At 53.4% G+C, this 26,000-nt stretch overlaps 1 protein-coding gene across 1 annotated transcript; it reads left to right on the top strand.

Moving 5' to 3' along the window:
* CTDSP2 (CTD small phosphatase 2) lies at positions 1-23,880 on the top strand. Its single transcript, XM_082849672.1, has 8 exons — positions 1-380; positions 14,161-14,309; positions 16,109-16,147; positions 16,581-16,682; positions 17,282-17,338; positions 19,509-19,601; positions 19,724-19,909; positions 20,115-23,880. The coding sequence occupies exons 1-8, from the start codon at positions 317-319 to the stop codon at positions 20,238-20,240; spliced, it is 816 nt and encodes a 271-aa protein (XP_082705798.1). The 5' UTR covers positions 1-316; the 3' UTR covers positions 20,241-23,880.
* The last annotated feature ends 2,120 nt before the right edge of the window (positions 23,881-26,000 follow it).

Raw genomic sequence — 26,000 nt, 5'->3', positions numbered from 1 at the left:
CCCATTTCCTCCTCTTGTTTTCGCTCCGGATTCTCCATGTTGGACCCAAACTGAGGAGCCCGGAGCTGCCGCCGGGGGATCGGGGCCGGGGGCAACCGGGGGAGCCGTTGCCCGGGCCTCCCGCTCTCCGTACAGGCCGCCTCCCTTCCCGGCCCAGGGGAGGAACAAGAGCAGGGATGTGAACAGCAGTGGGAGTCCGAGTCTCGGGAGCCGGAGCCGGAGCGGGCCCCCGCCCAGGCCCCCCAGCCCAGCCCAGCCCAGCCTGTGCGCCCCCGCGTCCTCCCGCCCAGCCAGCCCGGGCCCGCGGGATTGTTAGATGGAACACGGCTCCATCATCACCCAGGCGCGGAGGGAAGACGCCCTGGTGCTCACCAAGCAAGGTAGGGGCAGCAACTTCCCAAAACTTTGCGTCGCCCCCGGGCGGGGAGGGGGCTAGTACAGCCCAGAACCCGAGTCTCGGCCCCAGATCTCCCGGGGCTCAGAGTGAGGGATTCCCACCCGACCCCCTACTCCATCCGCCTCTGCGACCTGGTGCGCACCCAGGCCCCGGGGAGGGTTGCGCGGGGCCCCGGGCTCCCAGCGCCCGAGGGGGAGGGGCGTCATCCGCGCAGCTGTCACTCTGTCCTGAACTCCCTCCCCCCGGGCAGAGAGACAGAGGGGTAAGCGCTCGTAGCGCGAGTCCACTCGCGCCCATCCTCTCCAGAGTTGGGGGGTGGGGTCGTCACTTTCCCGCACCAGAGCGCGCGGCTGCCCCAGGACCGCGGGGAGAGAGGTGGGGAGGGGAGGGGAACGAGGGGGTCCCGGATGATCCCGAGCTAGAATGGAGCCGGGACTGGAGTCCAGCACTTCCCAGCCCCCACCCCTCCCGCCCCCAAGCCCGAGGTTGCTCAGGCAGTGGTCGGTGACGGCGTCCGGCGGGACTTGGGACCAAGTTCACCGCCCGGAGGCGGGGGCGGCCGCGGTGGGGGAGGGGCCGAGCTCTGGCTGACCGGACTTGGTCCGCGCGCGGCCCTGCGCTCGGCCTGGGACCTCGGCGCGCGGGACTCTGGCCCGGACGCCTCCTGCCTCTTTCGCTGAGCAAACAAGCGCGACCCCGAGGCCCGGCCGGAGCCCCTCCCTGCCCCGGTGCGCTTCCCCGGGGCCGCCGCCGCACACACAGAGCCGCGTTTGTTTAGCCCGAGATTGGTGTCCCTGGTTATATAATTCGCCGGATGGCATCAGACCCGGCGTGTTTCTGAATCGCGCCGCGAAAAAGTGCGAGTTCTTCGTGGGCAGCGGCTCGCGGCCCCCGCCTTCCTGCGGGTCGGGTGGAGACACGAGGGGGGTCGCGGGCCCTCTCGGGGGCGGATTTGGGGACCGGAGAGTGATGAGGCCGAGGCCTCTCCTGGGGGCGGGGGAAAGGTTGAGGCCTGAGGGTGGAATCTCTGAGTTTGGTCACGGTGGAGGCCCCGAAACTCTTTTCCCCTCCCCCACGTTCTTCTTCGGGGCCTTGAGGAATGTGTCTAAAATAGTGGACAGAATTTCCGCGGGGAGTAAAGACTAGCGTTTTTTTTCTGGAGAACTTCCCAGACTGGGGCCACCTGGCCTGAGGCTGGGGAGATCACGCTCTTGGGCCCAAATTCGGAGCGTCCCTGCCCTTCCCCTCAACGCCCCCAGAAGAGGGCAAGAAGGGCCAGTGCTGCACTTGAACATATTGAGGCCTAGAGCCTGCGGGGGGGCCCAGCTGTGGAGCCTGGGTATAGCCCCATATCCCCGTATTTGGCAACATTAGTCAGCAGATCATTTATTTCAGGGGTTCCCGGTCCCAAGGAGCTCCCCCAACTTGCCTAGGGGCAAACGGGCTGGCCTGGTGGTTTCAGCCATTCCCTAATTCCCCGGTGCAATGGGGGGGGGAGGGGGGCGGCAGTGTGTAGTGTGTGTTTCCTGCATCGCTGGCCCTACTTTCAATAAGCTTTGCCTGCTCGGATCCCAACCCCCGCAAAAGACCCTGACCCGATGCTCTCCTGACTGCATCACTAACCAGGCTACAACTTCACCCCTCTACTGCCTGCTCAGCTGTGCTGAGGGCTGAAGAGGGGAGGCTTTCTGTGTTTATAACTTAACTTCGGACTCTTCCCGCTCTCTTCCTAACCTCATCTCAGGAAGGGACTCCAAGTGCTAGCCAGAAATGAAGAAATGTGGATGTGGAAGGATTCCAGAGGGGGCAGTGTTGATGAGAAGGGAAAGAAGAGTCCTGAGCTTCCCTACTCTGGTCCTCTCCTCCTGGTGGGGCTCAGGAGGGTGCCTTCCCAGTGAGGGGACCACACCAGGAATGAGGGAAAGCTGGACTTCTGAAGGGACAGCTTACAAATCAGAGTTGGAAGTTTCATCCACCAGGGCAAGTGGTAGGGAACAGAATAGATGACAGTAGAAGGCAAGCAGCTGGCTTCTTGACAGTGTTCAGCTGCTGATGTTGGTTGGATTTTTCTTAGAGTTATGTTTTTCGTTTTTTGTGTGGTTTGTCCTTCAGACTTATCCCTGGAGGAGTCTGAATTCTCAAGCGGACAGCTTGGGGGTCTCTTTCCCCCCTGTGTAATTTGACTGCATTCCAGAGAAGACATGCTTTCTTTCTAGGCTGCTTGGGCATCCAGCAACCAGCAAACCAACTTTCTGAATCCCTCATCACTTACAAACAAATCCTGCATCTTTAAAAAAATAAAATAAAATAAAATAAAAGTAGGGGTGGGGAGCAGATGTTTTATTTAGCTCCTTTGGAGTTCCGTGCCCTCTCCCCTCCCCACAGTGTCCCATTTCTAGGCTCTGCCTCCCTTTGGAAAAAGGGGAAGGAGTACTGAGGCAGTTTATTAATCAGTAAATTTCTAGAAAAATACAAATTGCTCCTAGCATGGGCGGTTTTTTAGTGAAGTTGTTTGCCATTGCAGGTTTTTTTTTCTTCTTTTTTAGCATTTTGTTCTGGGAGCTTTAAGGCTGGCTGGGTGTGTTGATGATTCAAAAGTAATTACAGTAGGGGAAGCAGAACAAACAAAGTTGCTGAAAGCGTTGATGATAAAAGGACCAAAACTGGATCATCTTCCCAAACAGAAGGGTGAAATGGCTTCCTGGTACAGCAAGGATAGGGGTGTGTACGATACCAAAGTAAAAGAGAAAAGTTAATATCAGTTTGGCCAGAAAATGGCCATTTATTGCAGCCCCATACGAGGGTGTCGCCCCATTGCTGGGAGATTGTGTCTCGGGCTTCGAGGTTAGATGGGGAGAAACTAGGGAAGTGGGCCCACCTTATAACCTCCCCGTGTGAAATGAGAGGGCGGAGGCAAGTTCCTCCAGAGCTTGAGTGACCCACAGCCCCTCTGGGGGAGTTGGGACCTGTTCTGTTTTGTTTTGTTTTGTGAGGCCTGAGCCCCTTCCTTTCAGGGAGGGGATGATGATGCCTTGAGTTGTCTTTTCACATGTAGAACTGAACAACAGGTTCTGGTAACTGAGCACCCCTAAGAATTAGGCAGGTGGCAGGTTTTTCTAACTCTTGCTTTCTCCCCATAAGGGAGAAATTCTGCCTCTCTCTCTCATGTAAAGGCTTAAACACCTTTCGCTGTGGTTGTAGCTAGGCCCTTACCTTGAAAAGTTTACACCAAGTCTCAGCCTCCCTGGGGCTTTCCTCCTTAGCTTGTTCTGGGAGCATCCAGGGTGTGTGTTCGCAGCTGCCTCCTTCCGCCCCACGGGAGCCTCTCCCCTCCTCGCGCAGTCTCAGCCTTGGCCTCTGTGGCTGCTGAGTCTCGCTCCTCTGTCTCCTTTGGAGTTGTTCCCCCATCTTGGAGTGAGGTAGGGGCTTGTGTGGTGACTTAAGCTTGTGTTTGCTCTCTCCCGAAGCAACCCAAGGGAGCCCTGCTAACTCAGCAACAACGTTTGTAAATGCCCACCATCCCGGGACTGGGAGTTTGCAGTTCTGCTGCTGAGTTTAACTTGCAGAGCTTGCAACGGACCAGGACTCAGGAAGTGCTGTGAAAACCCCTTGAGAGACGGCAAGGGGTGGTAGTGTCCCTGAATCCTGTCTCCTCCTTCTCAACTATAGGGGTCTTAAAGAAACTGGGTGGAAGAGAGGTCCCGTTTCATGCTCTCGGTGGGACCTTCCAAATCCCTCATGAACACGGACTTTGTTAAAACGGTAAATACGATAGAAGTGACATTTCTAGCCAAGGTGAGTTGATGCTCCCAGCCTTTATGTGGAAAATTAATACATGTGCTCATTACTAAGTAAGAGAAAGACAATACGTATTTGTATGTAAGTATATATCTCTTCCCCTTCTCCTCAACTTTCTTCCTCCTAGCTTTTGGGTAAGTTGGGTTATTATCTTTTATTACCATCTTGGGAAGTTTGTCTCTCAGAGCGAAGAGGGGATTGGGGGGCAGGGGCAGCAGTTAGAAGTGTTCAGAAGAATTGCTCCAGGAGCAAAATTGGTTGCCTCAGGCCTGGATGCAAATCCCTATTTGCAGTGAGACTTGACAAATCACTTTACTGTGCTGGGTGACTTATCTATAAAATAGGAGTATCGGTCTCTACCCTTCTCCAATGCCTTGTACTTAGCAGATAATTGATAGATGTTAATGTCCTTCCTTTTTAGACAGCTAGACCACCACTCCGGTTCTCCTCCATTCCCCCAAGGACATAGTGCAAACAGCACATGGTCATGTGGGTTTTATTGTTAAAGACAGGTGGCCGGGGGTCAGAGGGGACACTAATGTGAGGGCTTAGGCCTTCTGGAAGAATCACCCTTTGAGACTGACAGACAGCCTTGCTGCACAGACCCCTTCTTTGTGCCCCTGTTACATAGGATGGGATTTTATGTGAGTAGCATGTGCCTTGGGGCCTTTGCCATCCTGCCTGGCGCCTGGGCATCTGGGATGGGAGGAGGCCGGGGAGCCACGCACCTCCTATGAAGAGTCTCTGAAGTCTAAACCTTGTGAGCAGTTGCTCGGCCCCTCAGAAGTGGATGTAATGAAGACTTGAGACAACTGTGTGCTGCGTTCTCTTACCGTCTGCATTTGTTTTGAGAGTTAAAGAACCCAGTGAGATTCAGATTTCTTTAAGGAATGCTAGTAACAAGGAAAGAAAAAGAAGCTGGGATTTTGAAGAGAAATAGATGTTCTTAAGCTATGTCTTTGCTGCTGTGGTTTTGGGGTATAACCTTGAGAAAGCACAAACTCAGCATTAAATTGCTTTTCACCCTGTCTCAGGCCAGCCAGCTCGGGAAGCACAGAATTAACTCACTTGTCCTGCTGACACCGGGTTGGGTGTGGCTCTGTCATGATTCCTTCCCTCTTCTGAAATGGAGGAATAGTTCCCAACTGGGATGCAGATGAGCTTATTAACGTGCAAATCTTATGAAGGAACTAGTAGAAATCAAAGTGGAGAAGTTGACTTAGAACTTGAAGCCTCTCTGGACCAGAGGCCAAATAGAACAGAGTTTCTTTGTCTGGCAGAGTGCCCAGCCCTTCAGGTCTGAGTGTGCCTGCACCAGGTCTGTTATTACAGAATGGGTACTCCAGCGAGCACACGGCCTTCTGGGCAGGAGGTGCAAGGATGTCCTGTTTTATATTCGTCAGCTATTCTAAGGGTTATAGCCTTAAACCCGATCTCTCAGTGGACCTGCTGGCATTTCCTTTCTTTTCCCAGGTGCGCCGTCCTCCCCTCCCACCCTGCCCCCCACCCCAAATCAGGCTTTGCTCTTATTCTCTTTTTATTCACTACCTTCTTTTTCTCTCTTGACATATGAATAGTTTTCGCATCCTGTAGAATTTGCTCTTTCCCACCCACACAGTTCTCAGGGAACAAATGTGGCCCCAACCCCAATGAGAGCCAAGCAGATTCATGGGACGGCTCAGAGCACATACCGCCCGTGTGTGGAAGTGCCTTCCCAGGACGTGGGTCCTAGCTCTTCTGCCTCCATGGCAGAATGGGGCTAGGGCTCCTCCTTCCCAGGAACAGGGACCTGCAGGAAGAGACAGGAGGCTTGGGTGTTTTGCCTTGTGACGGATTAGAGCGAGTGCCCCTAGAAAGGAAAATCAGGCTCTGGGGTGCAAGTCCCCTGAGACCTGCAGAGACATTGAGCCAGTGAGATGTGGTGGGGAAAGGGGCCACGGGGACTCTGGCTGAATCGCCCTCCAGTCCTGCAGGGGTTAGTCAGGGACCACTGGCAACCTTTAGACATTGGCTCCCAGCCAGGGACACACATCAGAAACTCCTGTGACACTTACTAAAAATACAGACCCCACCTGGGTCTTAACTGAATCAGAGCATGAGCAGGTGGGCCGGGCATCCGTGTGTTCCAAATGCTCCCTGTGATTCTGACAGGTGTCCCTGGAGAAGAGCCAGGTGAGCGCAGCAGCGGCCCCAGCTGCCTGTTTAGCCCTGAGCAGGAAGAGTCCCTGGAGGGATCCAGTTTTCCTGTTTGTTAAAGATCCTGCGGCTCCTAAAGGGGAGTCCAAAAGTTTTCTGAGTGTGAATGGACAGAGTCGTGATGCCCACTTACCAGTAATGACCACGTGGTATTTATAGAGCACTCACTGTGGGGCAGGCACTGCCCTAGCCTTTTGTATCTATTGATAGTGTCTCACTTGAGCCTCACAATGACGTTGTGAGATAGGAATGATCCCCACTTGACAAGTGAGGAAAACCTCCGCTGAGAAACCCCAAGCACCTTGTCCACAGGAACGTGGCTGGTTCGTGTCAGCTAGGACTGGCTCAGAGTCAAACGTAACGCTGACCCGCACTGCCTCTCATTCGTGTTGTGCGTTCCACTTTTTAGAGTGCCTGTTCAAGCTTTCAGGGGATCTGAAGCCACCTTGTAAGACACCATGCAGTGTAGACCTTTTCTGATCGGCCTGCGAGGAAACAACCCAGGGTGGTGGTGCCTTAGGTGAGACCACAAGGCTGCTTGAGAGGCTGAAGTGGGGCAAGAGCCAGGCTTCCTGACTCCAGCTCAGTGCTCTCAGTGGACACACCTATACTGGTGGGCTGGTCCCAGATGCAGCTCGGGTGTGGGAGGAGTAGGTGAGTGACCCTGTAGGTGGGACAGACTCCCTGGCAGGCTCCTTCCATTCCTTCTGCAGGGGCCAGCCATGAGAGGAAGGACGGAAGGAACCGGTTGGCCACCCTCAGCGAGCGTGTGTGTGTGTGTGTGTGTGTGTGTGTGTGTGTCTGTGTGTCTGTGTGTCTGTGTGTGTGTGTGTGTGTGTGTGACTGGGATTGGTTTTTGTGGAGTCCTGGAAAAGGCCATTTCCCAGGATTGACCCTGCCACTACTCCTCTGTGACCTCTGGAATGAGAAGAAATCTCTGGCTCTCTTTCACTGTGAACATTTTGAGATTGAGACTGAGTGAGATAAAGGTATGAAAGTGCTTTGTACTGAATGGCTAGCAGCTGAGATTTACTGAGCGTTTTACTAGGGTCAGGACACACCCAGACCACATTGTAATTCTCACAGCTCTGTGTAATAGGTAATGTTAGTCTTCCCATTTTACAGATGAAGAAACTGAGGCCCAAGGCCACACACCTTATATGTGGCAGAGCCAGGATTTAAGCCTAAGTCCATGGCACCTATGTAACCACTCTGTTGTTCACTGGTCAGAGGAGAGACGGTTGAGGGTCCCTTGCTCTGTCCTGAGCTTTCGTTCTTCTTCCTCCATCTCACTCTCATGCATATGTCGCCTAAAGCAGGCTTCCTAGCTGGAGAGGAAAGAGGCACTAGATTCTTCAGGTCTTCCACCAGACCCAAGCATTTCAGGAATCGGGCAGAGAGCCAAGTCAGGGGCTGAAACAGCCACTAAGAGGGTGTTTGTGTCCTGCTGGCAGGTTTCTTTTAGCCTCCCGGCCTCCCACAGGGCCTTGCTCCGCACCTCCTTAGGGGGAGCGGGAGGCTCAAGGCGGGCAAGTATGGCTTCCAGTCCCCCACAATGACATCTCTGCTCTAGCAGGCATTGCATACAGTAAAACAAGGGCAGGGTCCAGCCCTTTGGGTTTTCCTGGATGGCATCTCAGGTCTATCCCTGCTGCTGCTGTGAGCCATCAGATCACTTCCTGACATCCACCAAGAGCACTCTGGTGTGGGGCTGGGGGCTGAGCCTGCTGCTGACGTATCCGTGAGGAAATTGCTCTGGTCCAGGACCTGTTGCTGCTTCTGGGAACCCACCCCCAGCCCCAGCATGTTTCTAAAATATGTTACAGCTGCCCAGGCGGGTGTTCTGCCAATAACTCTTTTAAAGGCTGATTTGGAAATTGACAGAGTATCTTGATCCTGTTTTAGAAGTTGCTAGGGACCCCGTGCTTCCAAAACTTAGTGCTTCTTGAGGGAATGTCCTGAAGTTGAGGCCCTATGTTGAGATCAGTGACGACTGCTGGAGGGGCAGGGAAAAGGCAGGCTAGGCAGTGAGTGACCGGGTCCCCCACCCTCACCCCACAAGTGGCATTAAGGACCCAGGACTGAAAGAAGCCCTCCTCTCTTAGAAGACAGGTAGAGGCAGGGAGCTGTCCTGTCCAGGGAAGGGGAACTAATGGAGATGTCTGCGTAGGTAGGACGTCCTGGCTGCTGGTCGCAGGGAGGGTGCTAGTGTAGAACATGCTGGTGTGAGCCAAGCAACATGGCTAAAACTACTTTTTAAAAGTCCATGCTGGGCTTCCCTGGTGGCGCAGTGGTTGAGAGTCCGCCTGCCGATGCGGGGGACACGGGTTCGTGTCCCGGTCCGGAAAGATCCCACATGCCGCGGAGCGGCTGGGCCCATGAGCCATGGCCGCTGAGCCCGCGCGTCCAGAGCCTGTGCTCCGCAACGGGAGAGGCCACAACAGTGAGAGGCCCACATACTGCGCAAAAAAAAAAAAAAAAGTCCATGCTGTCAACTTCACAGCTGCTTTCTGGAACTTCGGGAACTGGTGCCGAGCTGGGTGAGGCCCCCCTGCGTTGTCACCTGAAGAGAGCAGTGTCAGCAGTTGCGCACTGTGGAAACTGGTACACCCTGCCTCTGGCTTCCAGTCTTTCCTGTGTGGGGGATGTCTAGGCATCTCTCACCTTCTTGTTCCCCTGCTGACTCACCTGATGGTCCAAGAGTCCTTCTGTCCACCTGGCGCTTTAGGGCCTGTCCTTAGCCAAGGCACAGATGCCCCTTGCTGAGGACCTGGGAGGACTCCTCTCCACGGGGAGCCCCAATCACATGCAACTTGGCTGCAAGGCCCAGGCAGCTGGCCAAGAAAGGCCAGAAATGCTCCAAATACTCTCCTTCCTCCAAAAGCTAAGGGGAGGGAGGCCCCTCCGGGAGGCCATTTTATAGTGATAGCCAGACTAAATCCTTTGCTGTGGGGGGAATGAGAGATGGTGGAGAAAGAAGTACTCTGAGAGATGAACCAAGAAAGCATCCTTCTACATGAATGGGCTTGTTAAAATCCGACAGCCTGAGAGCTTGCCTTCTGCCGAATCCCAGGCGGATGTGTGAGGAGTTCCTTTGCTGGGACACAAAGCTGTGTTGTTGGCAACAGTGATATCTCAACCTGACCTTCAGAAGAAGGTTAAAAATAGTGTTGTCCAGGCAAAGCCAGTCTTCATCTGTGTGTGCGCGCATGTGTGTGTACACGCATACATGTATGCGCACAGGCTCCTTGAGAGTCAGAGGCAAATAGTATCCCCACCTGGTGCCTCTTGGGGGCCAGTGATGGTGGACACAAGGGGAGAGGGCATTCTTTGTCTCAAGTGGAACAACCTCACCTGCTTTCCTGTCACTTGCAGAGACCAGCCAAGGAGTTTGCAACTGGAAAACAAGTTTTGTGGTGAATTTGGGAGAAGGTATAGGGGTGGTTTTGACTTTCTGAAACCTGCTCACGATCAGAGTTCCTCTGGCACCTTTCTCATCTTCTGTTCTTGAGCTTCAACCACATGCTGGGTGGGTGGCCACAGTGTTGCCAAGGAGTGGTCATCTCCCCTTAGATAATGTGAAAATGAGCACGGCATTTAAGTTTAGTCTGCACAGTGCGTTACTGTGTTCAGTCAGAGTGGTCTTGCTGTTATCCCAGTTAACGGATGAGGAAACTAAGGCGCAAAGAGGCTGTGTGGCTGAGTAGTAACTGGCAGAGCCTAGACCCCAGCCCAGGTGATCCTGGGGGGAGGGGGAGGGGAATACCTCCCACATCCCCACTTCTCTTCACATCCTGCCTCCATAGGAAGCCTCACAGCAGTGAGATGAAGGGGTGGCTTGGCTTCCCTGTTCTCAGCAACCTGCGCACTTTCTTCTTGAGCCAGAGCTCCCCCCGTTAGGTCTGTGCTGGTCCTTTCCGACATTCAGCCCCAAACCAGATGTTCGGAGCCGGGAGAACAGATGCACATCAGTAATGGAGCTTTGTGGTACCCACTGGAATCCTGCCTTCGCTCACTGGGGAAACCTGTGCAATGAAATCCTCACCGGCCTGTAAACCCTCTTGTGCCAGTGTTCGTCTCCCGGGAGGGGCCACTGCCCCTTCCTGTCACACGCGGAGGGGTGGGGGTGACCTGCACCTGGCTGTCAGGGACACAGTGCTGAGCGCTGGTTGAAAGGAGTCCTTTGAAAGGCTCTTTGATACGAGTCTCAGATCCCTCTCTGGGTGTATCCCCTCATCCTTAAACCCCCTCAACAAAGTGGCTCTTGGACCAAAGCTCCTGGTTCACGTTCCTCCCCCCGCCCCCACATTGTCCTCTTGATCTCCCAGAGGTATCTGCCAGTCGGAGCAGGTGCAGGGCCGGGGTGGCGGTGAAGGGAGCCTTGTACTATTTCACCCCTTACACCTTTCATGGACTGCCCAAGAGGACAGCAAAGGAGGGGGGCTGGACCCCAAACTGATCCTTCACCAGCCCAGCCTAGAGAGGAGTAGGGCACACACTTGAGAGATCTTAAGAGTGCACCGCCACTTCCCACCTGTTGCAGGAGTAATCGTACACGATGCCTGAGCTGTAGGGGACCCTACAGAGTAGTTGTTAAGAGCCCTGGTTCTGGGTTCAGGCAGATCTGGGTTCAGATCCTGGCTCTGCTGTCCTACTACCCGTGTAACCTCAAGCAGGTTACTTAAGCTCTCTGTGCTTTGGTTTCCCTTCTGTGAAATGGGGGATTAGTGCTTAGAAATGGGTTTGTAGTGAGGATTAAATGAAGTAATGATGTCAAGTGTCTTGACACAGGCCTGGCCCATCACTGGTGCTCAGTAAACATGATCAAGGCCCAGAAAGACCGAGTGGCTTGCCTCAGGTGCCCAGCTCGTCATAGCCCACTTCCCTGTCCTCGTAAGGGAGGGAGTCTTTCTGTTTCTAACTCTTCTGGGCGGTTGCAGACCAGCGAAGGCTTCCACAGGTCCTGGCTCTGTAGAAGCAACAAAGGCCCTAGAGGCCCCAGAGTTATTCACTCAGCCAGAGTCACGAGCACCTGCTGCTCAGAAGCCAGAGGCCAGTGAATGTACCCGGCTGAGGCCGCTGCAGGCCCCGTCAGGAGGCAGCCATGTTAGGGGGAGGCTGAAGAGGCCCTGATGGCCACTGATTGTCAGTGGCAGCGTTTGTAAAGGTGAGGAGGACACACAGCCTGGAGAAGGACTGAGGGAAGTGGGGCCCCAGTGGGGGAGGGGGTAGTGAGGAACATCTGGGGTGCTGACCTTGCTGTTGTGGGTCTGGGGTCCCTTCCCCAGGCGCCACAGCTCTTTGCTCTGCTCCGAGCGCCTGCCCCCGGGGTCAAGGCATCTGTGGTCTCTGAGGCCCAGGGGCTGCCTGGCCGCATTGTGTTTTAAGAAGACCTCATCCCCTGCAGAGTCCGAACCAGCTGAGGAGCGCCCCAGCCCCCTCCCAAGCTCCCTGTCTGAAGCTGGAGCGCTCCTGCCTGTTGGGCCTCCCGCAGGGGGCACCGGCGAGGCCTCTCCACGGCCCCAGCCAGCTGCCCCTTTCAACCCCTGCCTCTCAGGATTACTCAGCCTTCACAGCGTCTGTCACTAAGATGCTGAGTGCGTTCTTGATGGCCTCTCTTCAGGAAAGGCTTGGGCTGTGTGGCCTTTTAAGAAAGGCTCAGTGCCCGGGTTAAGCCTCTGATTGTGGTTCTGCGTGAAGAAACCGTAAACCAAAGGAAAAGGGATGGTTCAGCTTTGGTCTTAGAGCTTTGTGTCAGCGTCTGCTTGCGTCCCTGGGCTCGGAATTGAAGGTGGGCCGTACAGGCAGGTGGAGAAGCTGTCCTTTCCTTCCGATTTCTGGATAGATTATTCAGAGTAGGAGAGAGTCCGAGGAACCTCTCATCTTGGTGTCTTTAAGTACTGGGCTCTGCTCTCAAGTTTGTCTCCTGGACTCAGGGGCCTTGGGCGAGGCCTCCAACGCAACTTTTTCCTTCAGGGCAAAATCCCCAGTCCCTGGAAATCTTGACTCTTCCAGCAGGGCCAGGAGCTTGAGAGTGATATCCAGGTTTTTAGGCTAATTGCTGGGGAAGCCTGAACATTTTCTAAAAGGTTTCTAATGGTCATACCAGTGTCAAGGGATCTGCCTGACCCAGGGAGGGGAAGGAGAGAGCACTGGACCAGACGGACTGGGGTGCCCAGCCTGCACCTGCAGGAAGCCCTCAGCCTTCCTGTTGAGCCGCAGCTGAGTCGGTTGTCCTGGGGCGGTGCTGGCTGCCCTTGGACTGAGGGTCAGCGGCCTCACCTTTGGTCCAGGGAACAGTTTGGTTTTCTCTCCTCTCCAGGGGCTCAGGCAGCCCAGTAACTGGGTGTTTAATGGCTCTCCCATCACCTCTTCTGCCAGAGCCGCCTCCGTGCAGGTGCAGCATGTACTCTGAGGACTGAGCCAGGGAGCTTGGCCTTGCTGGGGTGGGGGGCTCACCACATTGCCCCCCACTTCCCTTCTTAAACCCAACAGCACGGGGAAGGTTATCCTCAGTGCCATGTTCTGTTTGCCCCCCCGCCCCACCTACATAAAGGCAGAGACATTTCTGGCACTTACTTCCCTGCACAGGAGTTTGCCCTGTGCTTTAAAGCCGAGTGGGGTGGATTTCATCCCAAGGCCTGGCCCCCGCCCTGGCCCCCGGAGAGGAGACCTGTGGCTGAGGACCATTCTGGCAGCAGTTGTGCGGCGCCACCTCCTGGCCACAGTACCCATCCTGGCTCCCTGCTCATCCTCAACAGTTGCCGGCACAGTTCCTGTAAAATAAAAGGAGCTTGGTGGGGGGAGGGGAGGAAGGCGGTCCAAGAGGGAGGGGACGTATATACACATACAGCTGATTCACTTCACTGTACAGCAGAAACTAACACAACATTGTAAAGCAGTTATACTCCAATTAAAAAATAATAATAAAAGGAACCTGAAAAAGACTTTCCGAAGTCCATTTCTGCTTGATCCTGTAAATGCCTGTAGCTTTTTCTATCAGCTTGGCCTTTCTGGGGCTGCCTTGCCAAGCCTTCTATTAAAATGGCTTTGCATTTCCAAAGCCCAAACTGTCAAGGCAGGACTTAGCAGCTGTAGCCGAGAAGCAGGGACGTCAACGCAGAACCCAGCGCTGGATGTATGTGTCCCAAGAGAGTGATATGCCTGCGGTCTTTGAGGGGAGGGAGTGTTAAGGAAAGTGACTGGAGTGTGGGATGGACACAAGGGTGTGAATGAAACTTGTAGTTTCTTGGGGCTGAAGCTGTTCTATTTTCTAGTCTGTTGTTCTAGCCTGGGCTCAGTGCTGCCAACTAACTGATTGAAGGAAGCTGACCTAGAACAGGGTTGTAGCTGCACCAACTTGAAGCGGTCTAGCTCACTCCCTTCTCTAGAATGGGTAGTATTCTGGGAACTGGTGTCAGGGAGGATTTTTGTGAATTACCTTGGAGTGTTCCCTCAGTGTGCTGCTACCAAAGTAGATTCTATAGCTGGCCCCATCTCTCAGTGCCTCTTCATCCCCACGGAATGAAGAGCAAGTTTTCTGCAGTTCACTTCCCAAACCAGGGACTGGGCATTCCTGCTCTTTCTAGTTTACAGAGAAGATGTTGGAATAAACATGTACATTTCACCATTGACTGTATGTGGTTGTTCGCCAAGCACGTGCCTTGTGCCCCAGTGGAGCTTATAAACTAGAGGGGATACAGCATGGGGGTGGGTATTTGTGGACAGACGCCCTGTAGCTAACGCCTCTGTCGTTCCCTCCACTCTAGGCCTGGTCTCCAAGTCCTCTCCTAAGAAGCCTCGTGGACGTAACATCTTCAAGGCCCTTTTCTGCTGTTTTCGCGCCCAGCATGTTGGCCAGTCAAGCACCTCCACTGAGCTCTCCGCATACAAGGAGGAAGCCAACACCATTGCTAAGGTAGCTGGATCCAGGGTGGTGTGATGCCAGCAAGGACGGGACTGCTGTGAGCGAGTGGGGGTCCCTGCAACCACAGCAGGGAGACAGAGCAGCCTTGCCTGAGTTGGAAGATCTCTGGCCGGGAGGAGGCCCTTCCTCTGTCCTTCCCATAGTGGTCCATCTTCTTCCTGTTGATTCCCATTTGTGGTGTGGGCCATCTGGATGTCCCTGTGGTTTCTGAGGGGCCCCGCGGTCCAGATCCTTCCAGGTTCCAGGAACCGTGCAGGGTGCTTTGCGTAGGTTGTCTCATGTGACCCACAGCAGCCCTGCAAGGAGAGCCACAGGATTTCCACTCACAGACGGAAACTGAGACTCAGAGGGTGTGTGTAGCCGCTGAGTAGTTAATGGTTAATAAATGGTAGTGTCAGGGTTTGAACTCAGATCTCTCTGGTTGTAAGTCCTGTGATTGTTGTTTTTTATTTTTAACTAAGCAAAAATACCTTCCAAGTTACTAGGCTTTCAGGGAACCAAGGAATTGAAATTCTATCACATTCTTGATAACCCCTTCCAGCACTATCACCTGTACCTGTGAGAGACATTTGGAAATGTGTGGGTGTCTTTGATTCTTATAATTACCAGAAGATATGTCTGGCATTTCAGAGGCGGGGGACAGAAATCCTCCTTTCTGCAGTGCCATTTGTACTTCTTTCTGAAACACCAAGGTTTAGCTGTCCTTCCTGTCTTTCAAAACCAGGCTAAAGATACGTACATCAGTGAAAAATCACCTCATTATCCAAAAGGGGACAATGGTTAAATGAAGTACAACATGATGGTATTAACTGAACTATTAATTTTTACTAAGAGTTCACAACAATGTGGAAGAGTATTGAGTTGCAACTGCAATTAAGTCAAAAAGCAGAATGCAGGGCTTCCCTGGTGGCGCAGTGGTTGGGAGTCCGCCTGCCAATGCAGGGGACACGGGTTCGTGCCCCGGTCCGGGAAGATCCCACATGCCGCGGAGCGGCTGGGCCCGTGAGCCGTGGCCACTGAGCCTGCGCGTCCGGAGCCTGCGCTCCACAACGGGAGAGGCCCGCGTACCCCCCCCCCCCAAAAAAAAAGAAAGCAGAATGCAAAATTATGTCATGAAGAAAAAAGACTGCTTGCCAAAGCAAGCTTGAAGGAAATGCACTGAAATGCCAACATTAAGTTTTTCTAAGTGCTAGGATTTTAATTTTTCTTCAGGGTTTCCATTAAGATCACTTACTTGTTACATTATAACGTTTTACTTATTAGCCAAAGGCGGGAAGAGGCTTTCTGAGCTCTCTGCCCTCTACCTCCCCTCACATTTCAGGACCCACAGTGTGGGCTCACATGGGCTTACTTGTGTTTTGTAGGGGCTCAGTGCACCTCCCCCTAATGTAGGCCCCCAAGGAGGATGGAGAGAACACATGTTCTCAAAGAGAAGCCTGGGTTTCGGGACTAAGCAAGAGGCCAGACCTCCACAGTGAGGAGTTCCAATTTTGATTCTGCCTCTGACTCTGTGTCCCTGCGTCAGCTGCTTGAGTCCCCCGTTCCTTGGAGAGGCAATGGCAGCTGAGAACAGGGACACTTCCTTCTCCATCCTTCATCAGGCCGAGTGTGGAAAGAAGATTTTGGCCCCTTTCCTGCCCAGCTCTTAAGGAAAGTCACTTTTGTCGTGTCAGAGCTTTCCAGGGGGCTGGGGTCTTGGGGAGAAAATTCCCCTCCAGGCCTGAGTGGGCTTTAGACAACCAGGAAAGGCATTAGTGGGCTGGCACTGACCACCTTCTTTTCTCCCGTAGTCGGATCTGCTCCAGTGTCTCCAGTACCAGTTTTATCAGGTATGTGAATCTCACAGGGTATGGCCTCAGAAGCCCCGACACCCAGCGATGCCTTCTAACCCCATGCCCCATGCGGTGAAGCCCTCATTCCTCTGTGTCTGGCTGGCTAACTCCCTGCCCTTGGAAGCTGTTTGTCCCAGATATTTGCTGAGGGCCCACCACGTGCAAGGCATTAGATTGTGCGGGGGACAGCCGGTATCCATCACCAGCTCTGGCCTCCAGCTCCAGTATCCGGATCACTTCACAGTCCCAGGCTGAAGGAAGGAGCCAGCTCAGTCTCTTCTTTCTCTACCTCTTGGCCTTTAAGTGTCGCCTCTCTTGGGTTGAAGTAGGGGGCTTCCGTCTCCTCAGTGGGCCCAGCTCTTCCCAGAGTTCTATTGGGGAAAATTAGTCTTTCTTGGTGGCAGATTCAGTAGCCTGGCTCTGGTTTTAGATTCCAGGGACCTGTCTGCTCCCGGAGGTGACAGAGGAAGATCAAGGAAGAATCTGCGTGGTCATTGACTTGGACGAAACCCTTGTGCATAGCTCCTTTAAGGTAACTGGACATCTGGAGCTCTTCTTACACTCGTCCTGGGCTGTCTTGGAAGCCTGACTGCAGGTGCCAGTGAAGTGGCCTAAAGTTGATGATGGAAGAGTGATCAGAAGTAGGAGGGCCGGCCTCTGGCATTTGGCCACAGTCGCATCACAGATACCTGGAGGCCCCACCAGAGAATGATGTTGAGTGGGAGCCCCTGCTCTCCGCAGTTGCTGACAACAGGCTACAGCTGCCCCCCAGCCCCGTCGCAGCACAGCCACCAGGGCTCTGTACAGGGGTACAAGAGGGGTTAAGTCAGCATTGGGCCATGCCCCTATCCATTTTATCAGGATGTTTGTTAACTCAAGAAAGCCCAGAGACTGTCTGAGCTCAGGTAGAATTTGCAGGTGGTGGTAAGTAGGGAAAACCAGAAGGGGTGTCGCAGCCTGTACTTGGGTGAGAGCCACCTAGTTGGAACAGCAGGAGCTTCCTAGGGCCTCTGATATCTGTCCCTCCCCACCCCGCCCAGGGGGCGGAGCACTGGCTGTGGCAGGGACTGGGGTGTGGCTGGGCTCTTGTCCCTTCCCACGAGCTGACTCATTAACTCTTCTGCCTTCCAGCCAATCAACAACGCTGACTTCATAGTGCCTGTAGAGATCGAAGGGACCACTCACCAGGTGAGCTGCTGCCAGGCCACGCCCAGCCCAGGAACTCGGGGTCTTCTGCTCCTCGGGGCTTGTGTTCCATCAGTTGATCCTTTCCTGTAACTTCAGCCTCTCTGCTTTTATTGGTAACCTTTCACATTCGAGGCTTTCGCATCTTAAAAAATGCAGCCCCTCATCCCCCTCTAGCTGTCACTTTTTTTCTCTTTGCAGCCAAGCTGTTTAAAATTAAATTATTTAATAGTAGTAATAGCTATCATTTATTTATCTCCCCTGGTCCTACTGAATGTGACCAGCACTGTTATATGACTTAATACATTTTCTCTAAAGCTGAAGAGTTGGTGTATCTGCCTGTTACAGACAAGGAAGTCAGTACTAGCTGTTTTCTCTCCTCCCCTGCCCACCCATTCCATCTAGCCGGTGAATTTCTTTCTCCCCAGAAAAGGCATCTCCTCCTCTGTAAAGCTTTCTCCAATTCCCCTCCCCTTGGGGTCCCTACACTGGATTCTGCCACAATACACACTCAGTACACATCTATCAAAAAGCGCTTGAATCTAAATAAGGTGAGGCTCTGGCCCTACACAACCTGCTCAGTCCAGGGTTAAGGATCCTGTGGTGTTGATAGTCAGATAGAAGAGTTACTTGTAGGGAAATGGGGTTTGAGGCTTCCATGGGTGGTCAGCACTATCCTGTGTCCATTAGAAGCTTTCTTCACCCCACCACCCTCCTCCCAGCTGAGGTGCTCTCCCAGTCCCAGTGCTGGACTCTGCACAGCAGCTCTTTACAGTCTAGTTGAGGGTATAGAGAAATATACAGAACCCACAGATTTTTAAAAAAGGTGTATCTTCAAACACTGTGAACTCCTGGCTAACAAGGAGAGGTGTGAATAATGGAAAAGGGATGACATTTACATGAGTGGGGGGTGGGGGTGAGGTGTCTACCTGCAGAAGGTGCGTTTTCAGCAAAGAGTGTTGAGACGATGCCAAGCTTGATGAATAGCCAGGAGGAGGGAGGGACTTGTTGAAGGTTAAAGAAATGGTAAATGAGGGCTTCCCTGGTGGCGCAGTGGTTGAGAGTCCGCCTGCCGATGCAGGGGACCCGGGTTCGTGCCCCGGTCCGGGAAGATCCCACATGCCGCGGAGCGGCTGGGCCCGTGAGCCATGGCCGCTGAGCCTGCGCATCCGGAGCCTGTGCTCCGCAACGGGAGAGGCCACAACAGTGAGAGGCCTGTGTACCGCCAAAAAAAAAAGAAATGGTAAATGAAAGGAGGCCCGGTTGTGGCTACCTGGAGCAGAGGGTTCCTGCAGCAGAGCTGGGAGGGGTCTGGTGAGTCGATGGCCAGTCCAGGCCGTCTCCAGGAGGGAGAGTCATGGCAGGCACATACACTTGAGCAGGGAGTGAGCTGGATGAAAAGAACTTTGAAGGAGTGGTTCCAGTAGCCCCTGTGTAGGCTGGCTGAGAGGAGAACACCTGGATGGAGACAGGGAAGCAACAGACAGCAGGCCCATGAGGGACATGCGGCCAGTGAAGCTTTTAGGCCATAATGTGCAAGGTTATGAAAGGTGGACACCAGGGTTAGGGGTGGCTGTCAGGGGCAAGCACAAAATGGGGGCGTCACTAGAGCGAGATGCTGCAGGGTGTCAGATCTGTGGTCACTGAGGGGAAAAAGTCACTTTCCCCTGGTGCATTTCAGAGAAGCTCTGCGAGGGCATGAGGTTTCAGGAAGTATCTGCGACCCTGCCTGATGGGGTCCTGGACTAACTGTCCTGTCAGAGCCAAGGACAGGAAACTCCCACAGAGGCTGTGGCTGGATTCAAGTAATCCAGGATAGGCTGTTTCCATCTGTGAGGCCTATTCTTGATTACTTGTTTCTGGAGGCAGCTGATGGTTCGCCGCCGGAAACAGATGGCTCCTGGGACATTAGGTGTTTTTGTTTCTTCCTGAGCTGGGCCAAGGTTGGGACCACTGAGCCGGCAGAAGCCTGGTGAGGAGGTGGCGCTCGTGCCCTGGTCTGCGGGGCAGAAGGCTTCCAGCCAGGTGGTCCCAGAGGCTGGGGTGTGGGCGTCCAGGCAGAGTAAGGTCTGAACTGACTTACTGCTCTTTGTGTAGGTGGTGACGGTGACCGATGCCGTGAGGCTTCACCCTCGTAGGGGTGCCTCCAACAAGCCTTTCTGCTTTTCCTCAGGTGTACGTGCTCAAGAGGCCTTACGTGGATGAGTTCCTGAGACGAATGGGGGAACTCTTTGAATGTGTTCTCTTCACTGCCAGCCTAGCCAAGGTACCTGGGGGCAGGAGGGGAGTAAAGAACTGGGAGCAGGTGTGGCAGCTCCTTGCAGGTCACAGGATGCCACGGGGAAACCAGGACTGCATCCAAACAAAAAGCTTCTGCTCTCTTCTCAGTATGCTGACCCTGTGACGGATCTGCTGGACAGGTGTGGGGTGTTCCGGGCCCGCCTGTTCCGTGAGTCCTGTGTGTTTCACCAGGGCTGCTATGTCAAGGACCTCAGCCGCCTGGGAAGGGACCTGAGGAAAACCCTCATTCTGGACAACTCGCCTGCTTCTTACATCTTCCACCCAGAGAATGCAGTGAGTGGTCCAGATACACCCATATTGCAGGGATTGGGAGAGTCCCTGCCCTGGAAGGAGGAGGGAGAAGGGGATGGTGGTGGAACCATGGGCTTTACCAGAGGAGGGCACCACGCCAGGTGGACCAGCCAGCCTCCGGGGGTCTGGGGCAAGGGAGGGAAGCAGTGGCGGTCAGGAGACTTAACGCTGCCTCTTCCCTCTCCAGGTGCCTGTGCAGTCTTGGTTTGATGACATGGCAGACACTGAGTTGCTGAACCTGATCCCAATCTTTGAGGAGCTGAGCGCAGCAGAGGATGTCTACACCAGCCTTGGGCAGCTGCGGGCCCCTTAGCCTTCCCTGCTGCCAAGCAATGGCCATCCCAGTAGGGGACTTTCCTACACTGTGCCTTTATGATCAGCCTGACAGAGCGGAATCTGGAGCATCTCACCAAATGAGACCTGGAAATAGAAGTGATTGCAAAGAGCTTTAGGACAGGTTAGGTGCTGAGTGGGCAGATATCAGACCAGCGATACCCAGAGCTGCCTGCTCCCTGAGTTGGGTTCCCGAGATGTGAGTAAGTGTATTTGTGTGTGTGTGTGTGTGTGTGTGTGTGTGTATGAGTGTGTCTTGCCTTGAACTGTGGTCCCGGGATATAAGTGTTTCAGGTTGGGGGAGAAAGTGAATGATCAAGACTCTCCCCAAGTTAGTTTGTCTCCTCTCCTGTCACCCTGAGAGCCACCGAGCTCTATAGGGATGAAGACCATTGAAGGCTCCGTCGCCAAACCTATGGCCTTTCCTCAGCATTGTAAGGCTTATGCCACGGAGAAAGGTAGGGTCAGAGGCTGCCTTCGGGTGCCCCAGGCACACATCTTCCTGAAGCCTTTCTCTTGCCGACTGCTGCAGACAGAAAGACGACACTTCTGGGGAGATGAAAGCTTGTATCCAGAACTGGTAGCCCCAGTGGCCATCAGGTCCTGTGGCCCAAGGGCTGCACTAGCCTCTGGCCGAGTGCCTGGCTCGGGCCCTTTCTGTGTCTCCCCAAGGCTTGGGTGCCGGGCCTGCCTTCCTCACCACCTAGCCATAGTCTTGAACCTGTGGGGAAGGAGGTCTTCTCCCTGCCCTGGAAGAGGACAGATAACTGATTTCCGTTCTTTTGACTCTGTTTTAAAATTCTCTTTCGAAATATGGAGTGTTGGGCTGTTTTGTTTCTGACAGAGCTGCAGCCCTGGGCCTGAGGTGAACGTGGGAGGCCCTGGCGGTGCAGGGAAGAGGAGAATCCCAAGGGCATGAGTGTGTGTGTCCCCTTGGCTTGTAGGTCAGCTGGGCTCGGGATGTGTCCCGAAGTCTGCTCTTCAGGCATTCTGTGCTGGTGCTGCCGCAGGGACTTTGTCCCCAAGCCTGGGAAGGGCACTCTGGGTCCCACCCACCTGTTTCTTGGGCAGGGCTCTTTTCTCTCGTGTCTTCCCCCAGGGCCAGGTGTCTTCGTCCTTCCTGGCTGTTGCTTTTTCTCTCCAGGGTCTCAGGCACTCCTGCGTTTCCTGGGCTGAGGGGCTGGGTGTTCTCACCGTTTAGTTTGCCAACGTAACGCACGTGCCTCCTGCCAATGGTAACAGGTGTGAGTGAGCTCTTCACACACCTGCGCTTTGCGTGTCTCTTTGCTTTCAAAGTTTCTTAATAGTGAATGCTTTAAAAAATAAGTCACACAAAGGAAGTTTCCCCAGGATGGAAAACAAAAGGGGAAGTGCTGCTGTAATTGGGAGCACAAGGGATCCCCTAGAGGGAGCCCCACTTCAGCATCACTGCCTTAGCCATGGCCTCCCCTCCCTCCGTCGGGCGGGAGGGGGTTCCTATCCCCCTCTCTGTTTTCCCTGGAGGCAGATGTCACAAAGCATTTGTAAGTTGCTTCAGGTGCAAGAACACCGCCCACTCAGGACTTACCCCCATTATCCTTTTCAGACTGGCCACACACTAGGGCAGTGTGAGGAGCTAGCCGGGACCAGGTGGTGGAGCAGCAGCGTGGCGTTCTGAGCGCCTAGCATCCTTCTCTAGCATTGTGATGCCACCTCCCCTCCTTGTCCCAAGGTTGTGAGGCTTTGTCTTTCCCTTTGGTGTCACATGAGTAGAACAGGGTCCCCAAAGCCCATGTGATCATTTCCCAGGCATCATTCCCTGGTGCCTGTGGGATCCTGCTTCATGCAGGTGGGGGAAGAGGGCTCCAGGGCTGGCCAGGAGCGACACCTCCTGAAGAAAAGTGGGAGCTTCTGATTCTAAGGCCCTGGCCTAGGCCTCTATCCTAATATTGCAGGAGGGGCCTCTCTCCCAAGCCCCATCCTAAGGATTAGCCCTTGGGCCAAATCTGCCATGGGGTCCAGCTATGCTTTTCTGACTAAATAAGCAATAAGAGGCTCTAAGCTGATCCAGTTCCGAGGCCCCTTTCTGCCCTGCTTTGGGTCTCCTTGCCTCCAGGTGAAGGAAGAGCTGGTGCCACCCGCTTTCCTATCAGACTTGTCCAGGTGTTCCAAGGGACTCATGACCAGAGCCCAGGATGGCTTGGTGGGAGTGTCCCCGCTGCTTCTGCATGAAGCCTGGCTCCATAGGCCTCGTTCTCGCCAGAACCCTGCCCTGCCCCCATGCAGTTCCTCACCGGAAATGCCACACCCCCACTCACCCTCTCCTCCCTTCCCTGGAGAGGCAGCTCAGCCAAATAGGTCTAGGCAGGGTCCATCGGTGTGGACCAGAGCCAGCCTGAAGTCATTATGCACCTTCTGGTCTCCAGTTTCACAGTGTGTTAGGGGCAAGAGATGACTGCAAGACGTGCTCCTTAGAGGAATCAGGCCAGACTCAGTTTTGGAGGAAGGCAAGCTTGAGAGGGAGCCAGTTCACCCCAGGATCTCTTCCGGGGTTTCCTACCAGCCCTTCCTGTTTGAGGCTGGTCTTCGGGAAGCAATAGGCCACCAGGCCTGGTCGACCCCAGTTCACGCCGTGCCAGGAATCTGCCCACCTGCCAGGTTCAGTTCTTTAAGGTGCCTCTTCAGGGACACAGTGTGTCTCTCTGATTGGGCTTCTAAATCAAAAGCCTGATGTTCGTGTCCCTCTCATAGGGGGAGCTTTGGACACAGGACCGGTTTGGAAAGGGTCAGGTAAGAGTTTCCACTCTGCACATTGTAGAGGGGACACTCTGTAGGTCCATGGGTCCCTTACTATAGCAAGGTTGAGTAAATTTGCCTTCAGTTAACCTGGGACCTTCTGTTTAATTCCCTCCTGCCTCCCAAAGATTTTGACCATTTTATAAATTCACCTCTGTTAACAGTGGCCCAGAAACTTCTCTGTGCTAAAAGCATGGGAAGTCTAAAGGCAGTCATTCCCTGGGAAATGGATCCCGTCCTGTTTTGCTACCCCTACCCTGTTCATGAGGCCTCATTCAATAAGGCAACCCCCCCGTAAGGCTGTCCTGTATCCCATGTCCCAGACAGGTCAAGTGTCTGCGGAAAGTAAGCCTGTTTTCTCCTTCAGGTCTTCAGTCGGTTACTTGCCACTACTGTCCCTCAGTCGCCTTTTTTGTAAAATGGGGTTTTAGTTTTGTCCTTTTATTTTAATACTGGTAAATACTTGCATTCAAGCAGGGGAGGGAAGGCAGGGGTCTGGCCCCCTGCACCATTCCTTTACTGCTGTGGGGTTTGCCCCTGGAGCAGACCCTCCTCTTTGCGCCCCGTGAGCTGCTTTGCTTGTAGTATCTCAGATTTTACATGTTCCACGTCGTGCCACGTAACCCCCTTCAAGGTACCGTTTGGAGGGTGGGGGAGATCTGCTTCCCAATGTGACTGGGCTGTGGGGTTCTGACTACCTTGCTCACAGGTTCATGGTTTGATAAACTTGTATTCAAAAACTTGAAATGTAGGACGCCATTAAGTGTCTGTTTATATTTTTGGAATATTTGTACTACTTACAATTAATGAATAAAAGTGGGTTTAAAAAACCCATCCGTGAATGGGCACTGCCTCCTGACCCTCCTGTTGTTCATTCGGGCACTTACCCCCCCTTCTTCCCTTAAAACGCCTCTGTCATGACGAGGCTGGAGCGCCCAAGCTGGGGGACCATTCGCACACTCAGCACAGGGATTTTGCTCAAGGTTACAGAAGTCGGGCTACATTAGCTCTTCCCTGGCCCCCATGTGGAATCAACCGCATTGCCATCCAGGTGCTTAATAAGCATATGCTTGGTGTCCTGTTGACTTCTGGGGAGGAACCAGAAGCCCCAAGGGATTTAGAGTCTTCCTTCTGTGCCCCTTACTGATTTCCCCAAACTAGGAGCCTTGAAACTCAGAGCCCGGCATGGTTCTTGGCACATAGTAGGCACTCAGATATTGACTGGGCTGATCTATGACCCCAAGGGAGACCCCAAGGGGCAAAACAGAATGACCTAATAACTCACTCCAGGCCCTTCTCCCAGACTTCCCCTCTGAGAAATGCCCAGGAGCTTCTCGGGAGGTGCTTGCCAGCCTGGACATCCCATGCACTCGGAGGGCGGGGGGCAGCCCCAGCCCCTGCTTCCTGTCATCGGTGTAATGCATTCATATCTACAATATGGCAAATTTCATCTCCTCCCACCCTCTTTCCTGCATTATTGATGGGCTGTGCACTTTTAAAAAATCAATTAGATCAGGGTGTGGAGCTGGAGTTAAAAGAAGCCTTTAAAAGTCTGCTCTTGTTTTTGCTGTTTTGAATAGGAACAGATACAGCTTTCTCTCTGGTTTGAATAAGTCAAGCCCAGGGCTAGGCTGGCTGTGATTGGCCAGGACTAGGAAAATGCAGTTAGGATGCAAATGCAAGCAAATATAACCCAGTGTATGCGCAGCCATTACTAAGGTAAGGCAGCAGGACCTGGAACCTCCAGCATTGGGTGGTTCCTCAACAGTGCTTACCCGCCAGAAAACTGGGAAGACCGCTGAGAGGGAAGGCAAGGTAAGTTCTATTTGGTTCATGGATGCACGTCAATAGAGCAATTTTACTTGAACTAGAAAGAAACAAAAGAAAGAGGAGATTAAAATTTCCTTGGCTTTGTGTTCTCGGATGAGGCTTTTAAAGGGTTGAGCCAGGAGTTTGTGGCCAGTTTTGCAAACTTCCTGCTGAGAAGTCGAGGTGCTTTCTAGAGACCACTAAACATAGGACACACTTTCAAAAGCTTGGAAAGATTCACCCATCTCAAAGAGATGGTGTGGGGCAAGGCAGAAATTTACACCAGCTTCCTCTGCTTGGGGTCCATTCCTAGGAGTATTGGTAAGAATTAAGGGCCACCAGCTTTTAAGCTGGGATTTCAAAACTGCACCCCGCCCAGCGGTTTGTGCAGTGGTCTCAAAGGGTGCTGAGTTGATAAATTAGGACTTGAGGAGGAGGGAGGGAGAGACTGAGCTTTGGGGGACTTTGCTCAGTCCCCCAATCACATTTCCTGGGTGTTCCAGTATGGCAAAGTCCCTGCTTTGAGCATGTCCTCTCCTGCATTTCAGGGACCCTGGCCCAGTGAGCATTTTGATTGCCAAGTCCCTGCTGGAAAATGGGACTGCTTTTGGCCTCTGGACTCACAGTTCTAATTAGTGCCAGCTGGTTTGACTTTTACCAGGTTTACTCTTACCTCTCTCCAAGGAATGAATTCCTTGTCCCCTTACCCTAGTTGGGTCACAGCATTTGCCTTTAATGACTGAAATCTAGGGTCTGAAGAAAACCTGAACAAATATTTCCTGGCAATTCTAAGCAGCACAGGGTGGGGCAGTGCCAATTATCAAATTAAATCCTTAAACACTGGCAGCTCCGCATCACTGCTCTGCTTTAGTCCTGCTGTAGCAGTAGACAAAGAGAGTTTTTTGTTTGTCTTTTGTTTTTTTGCCAACGTCCATACTAGATAATGGCACATACTCTCCAAACCTGGGTTCATCCACCAAGGCTTAAGAAAAGAATGGCCAGACATGCTCCTCTTAACAAGCACAATATGCCTCCAAATAGCAAAACCCCAGATAGTCCTTTCTGGGTGGGGTTGTTTTTTCTTTATCCTATGTAACTTCGTCAAGCCCTTCCTTTTTCCTTTGCCTCTTGGAAGCATTCATCAGTGATGTGTATC

Source organism: Leucopleurus acutus (genome assembly GCF_964270905.1).
Source record: "Leucopleurus acutus genome assembly, chromosome: 11".
In the NCBI taxonomy this organism is placed as follows: Eukaryota; Metazoa; Chordata; class Mammalia; order Artiodactyla; family Delphinidae; genus Leucopleurus; species Leucopleurus acutus.
This window is presented reverse-complemented; position numbering and strand designations above follow the sequence as displayed.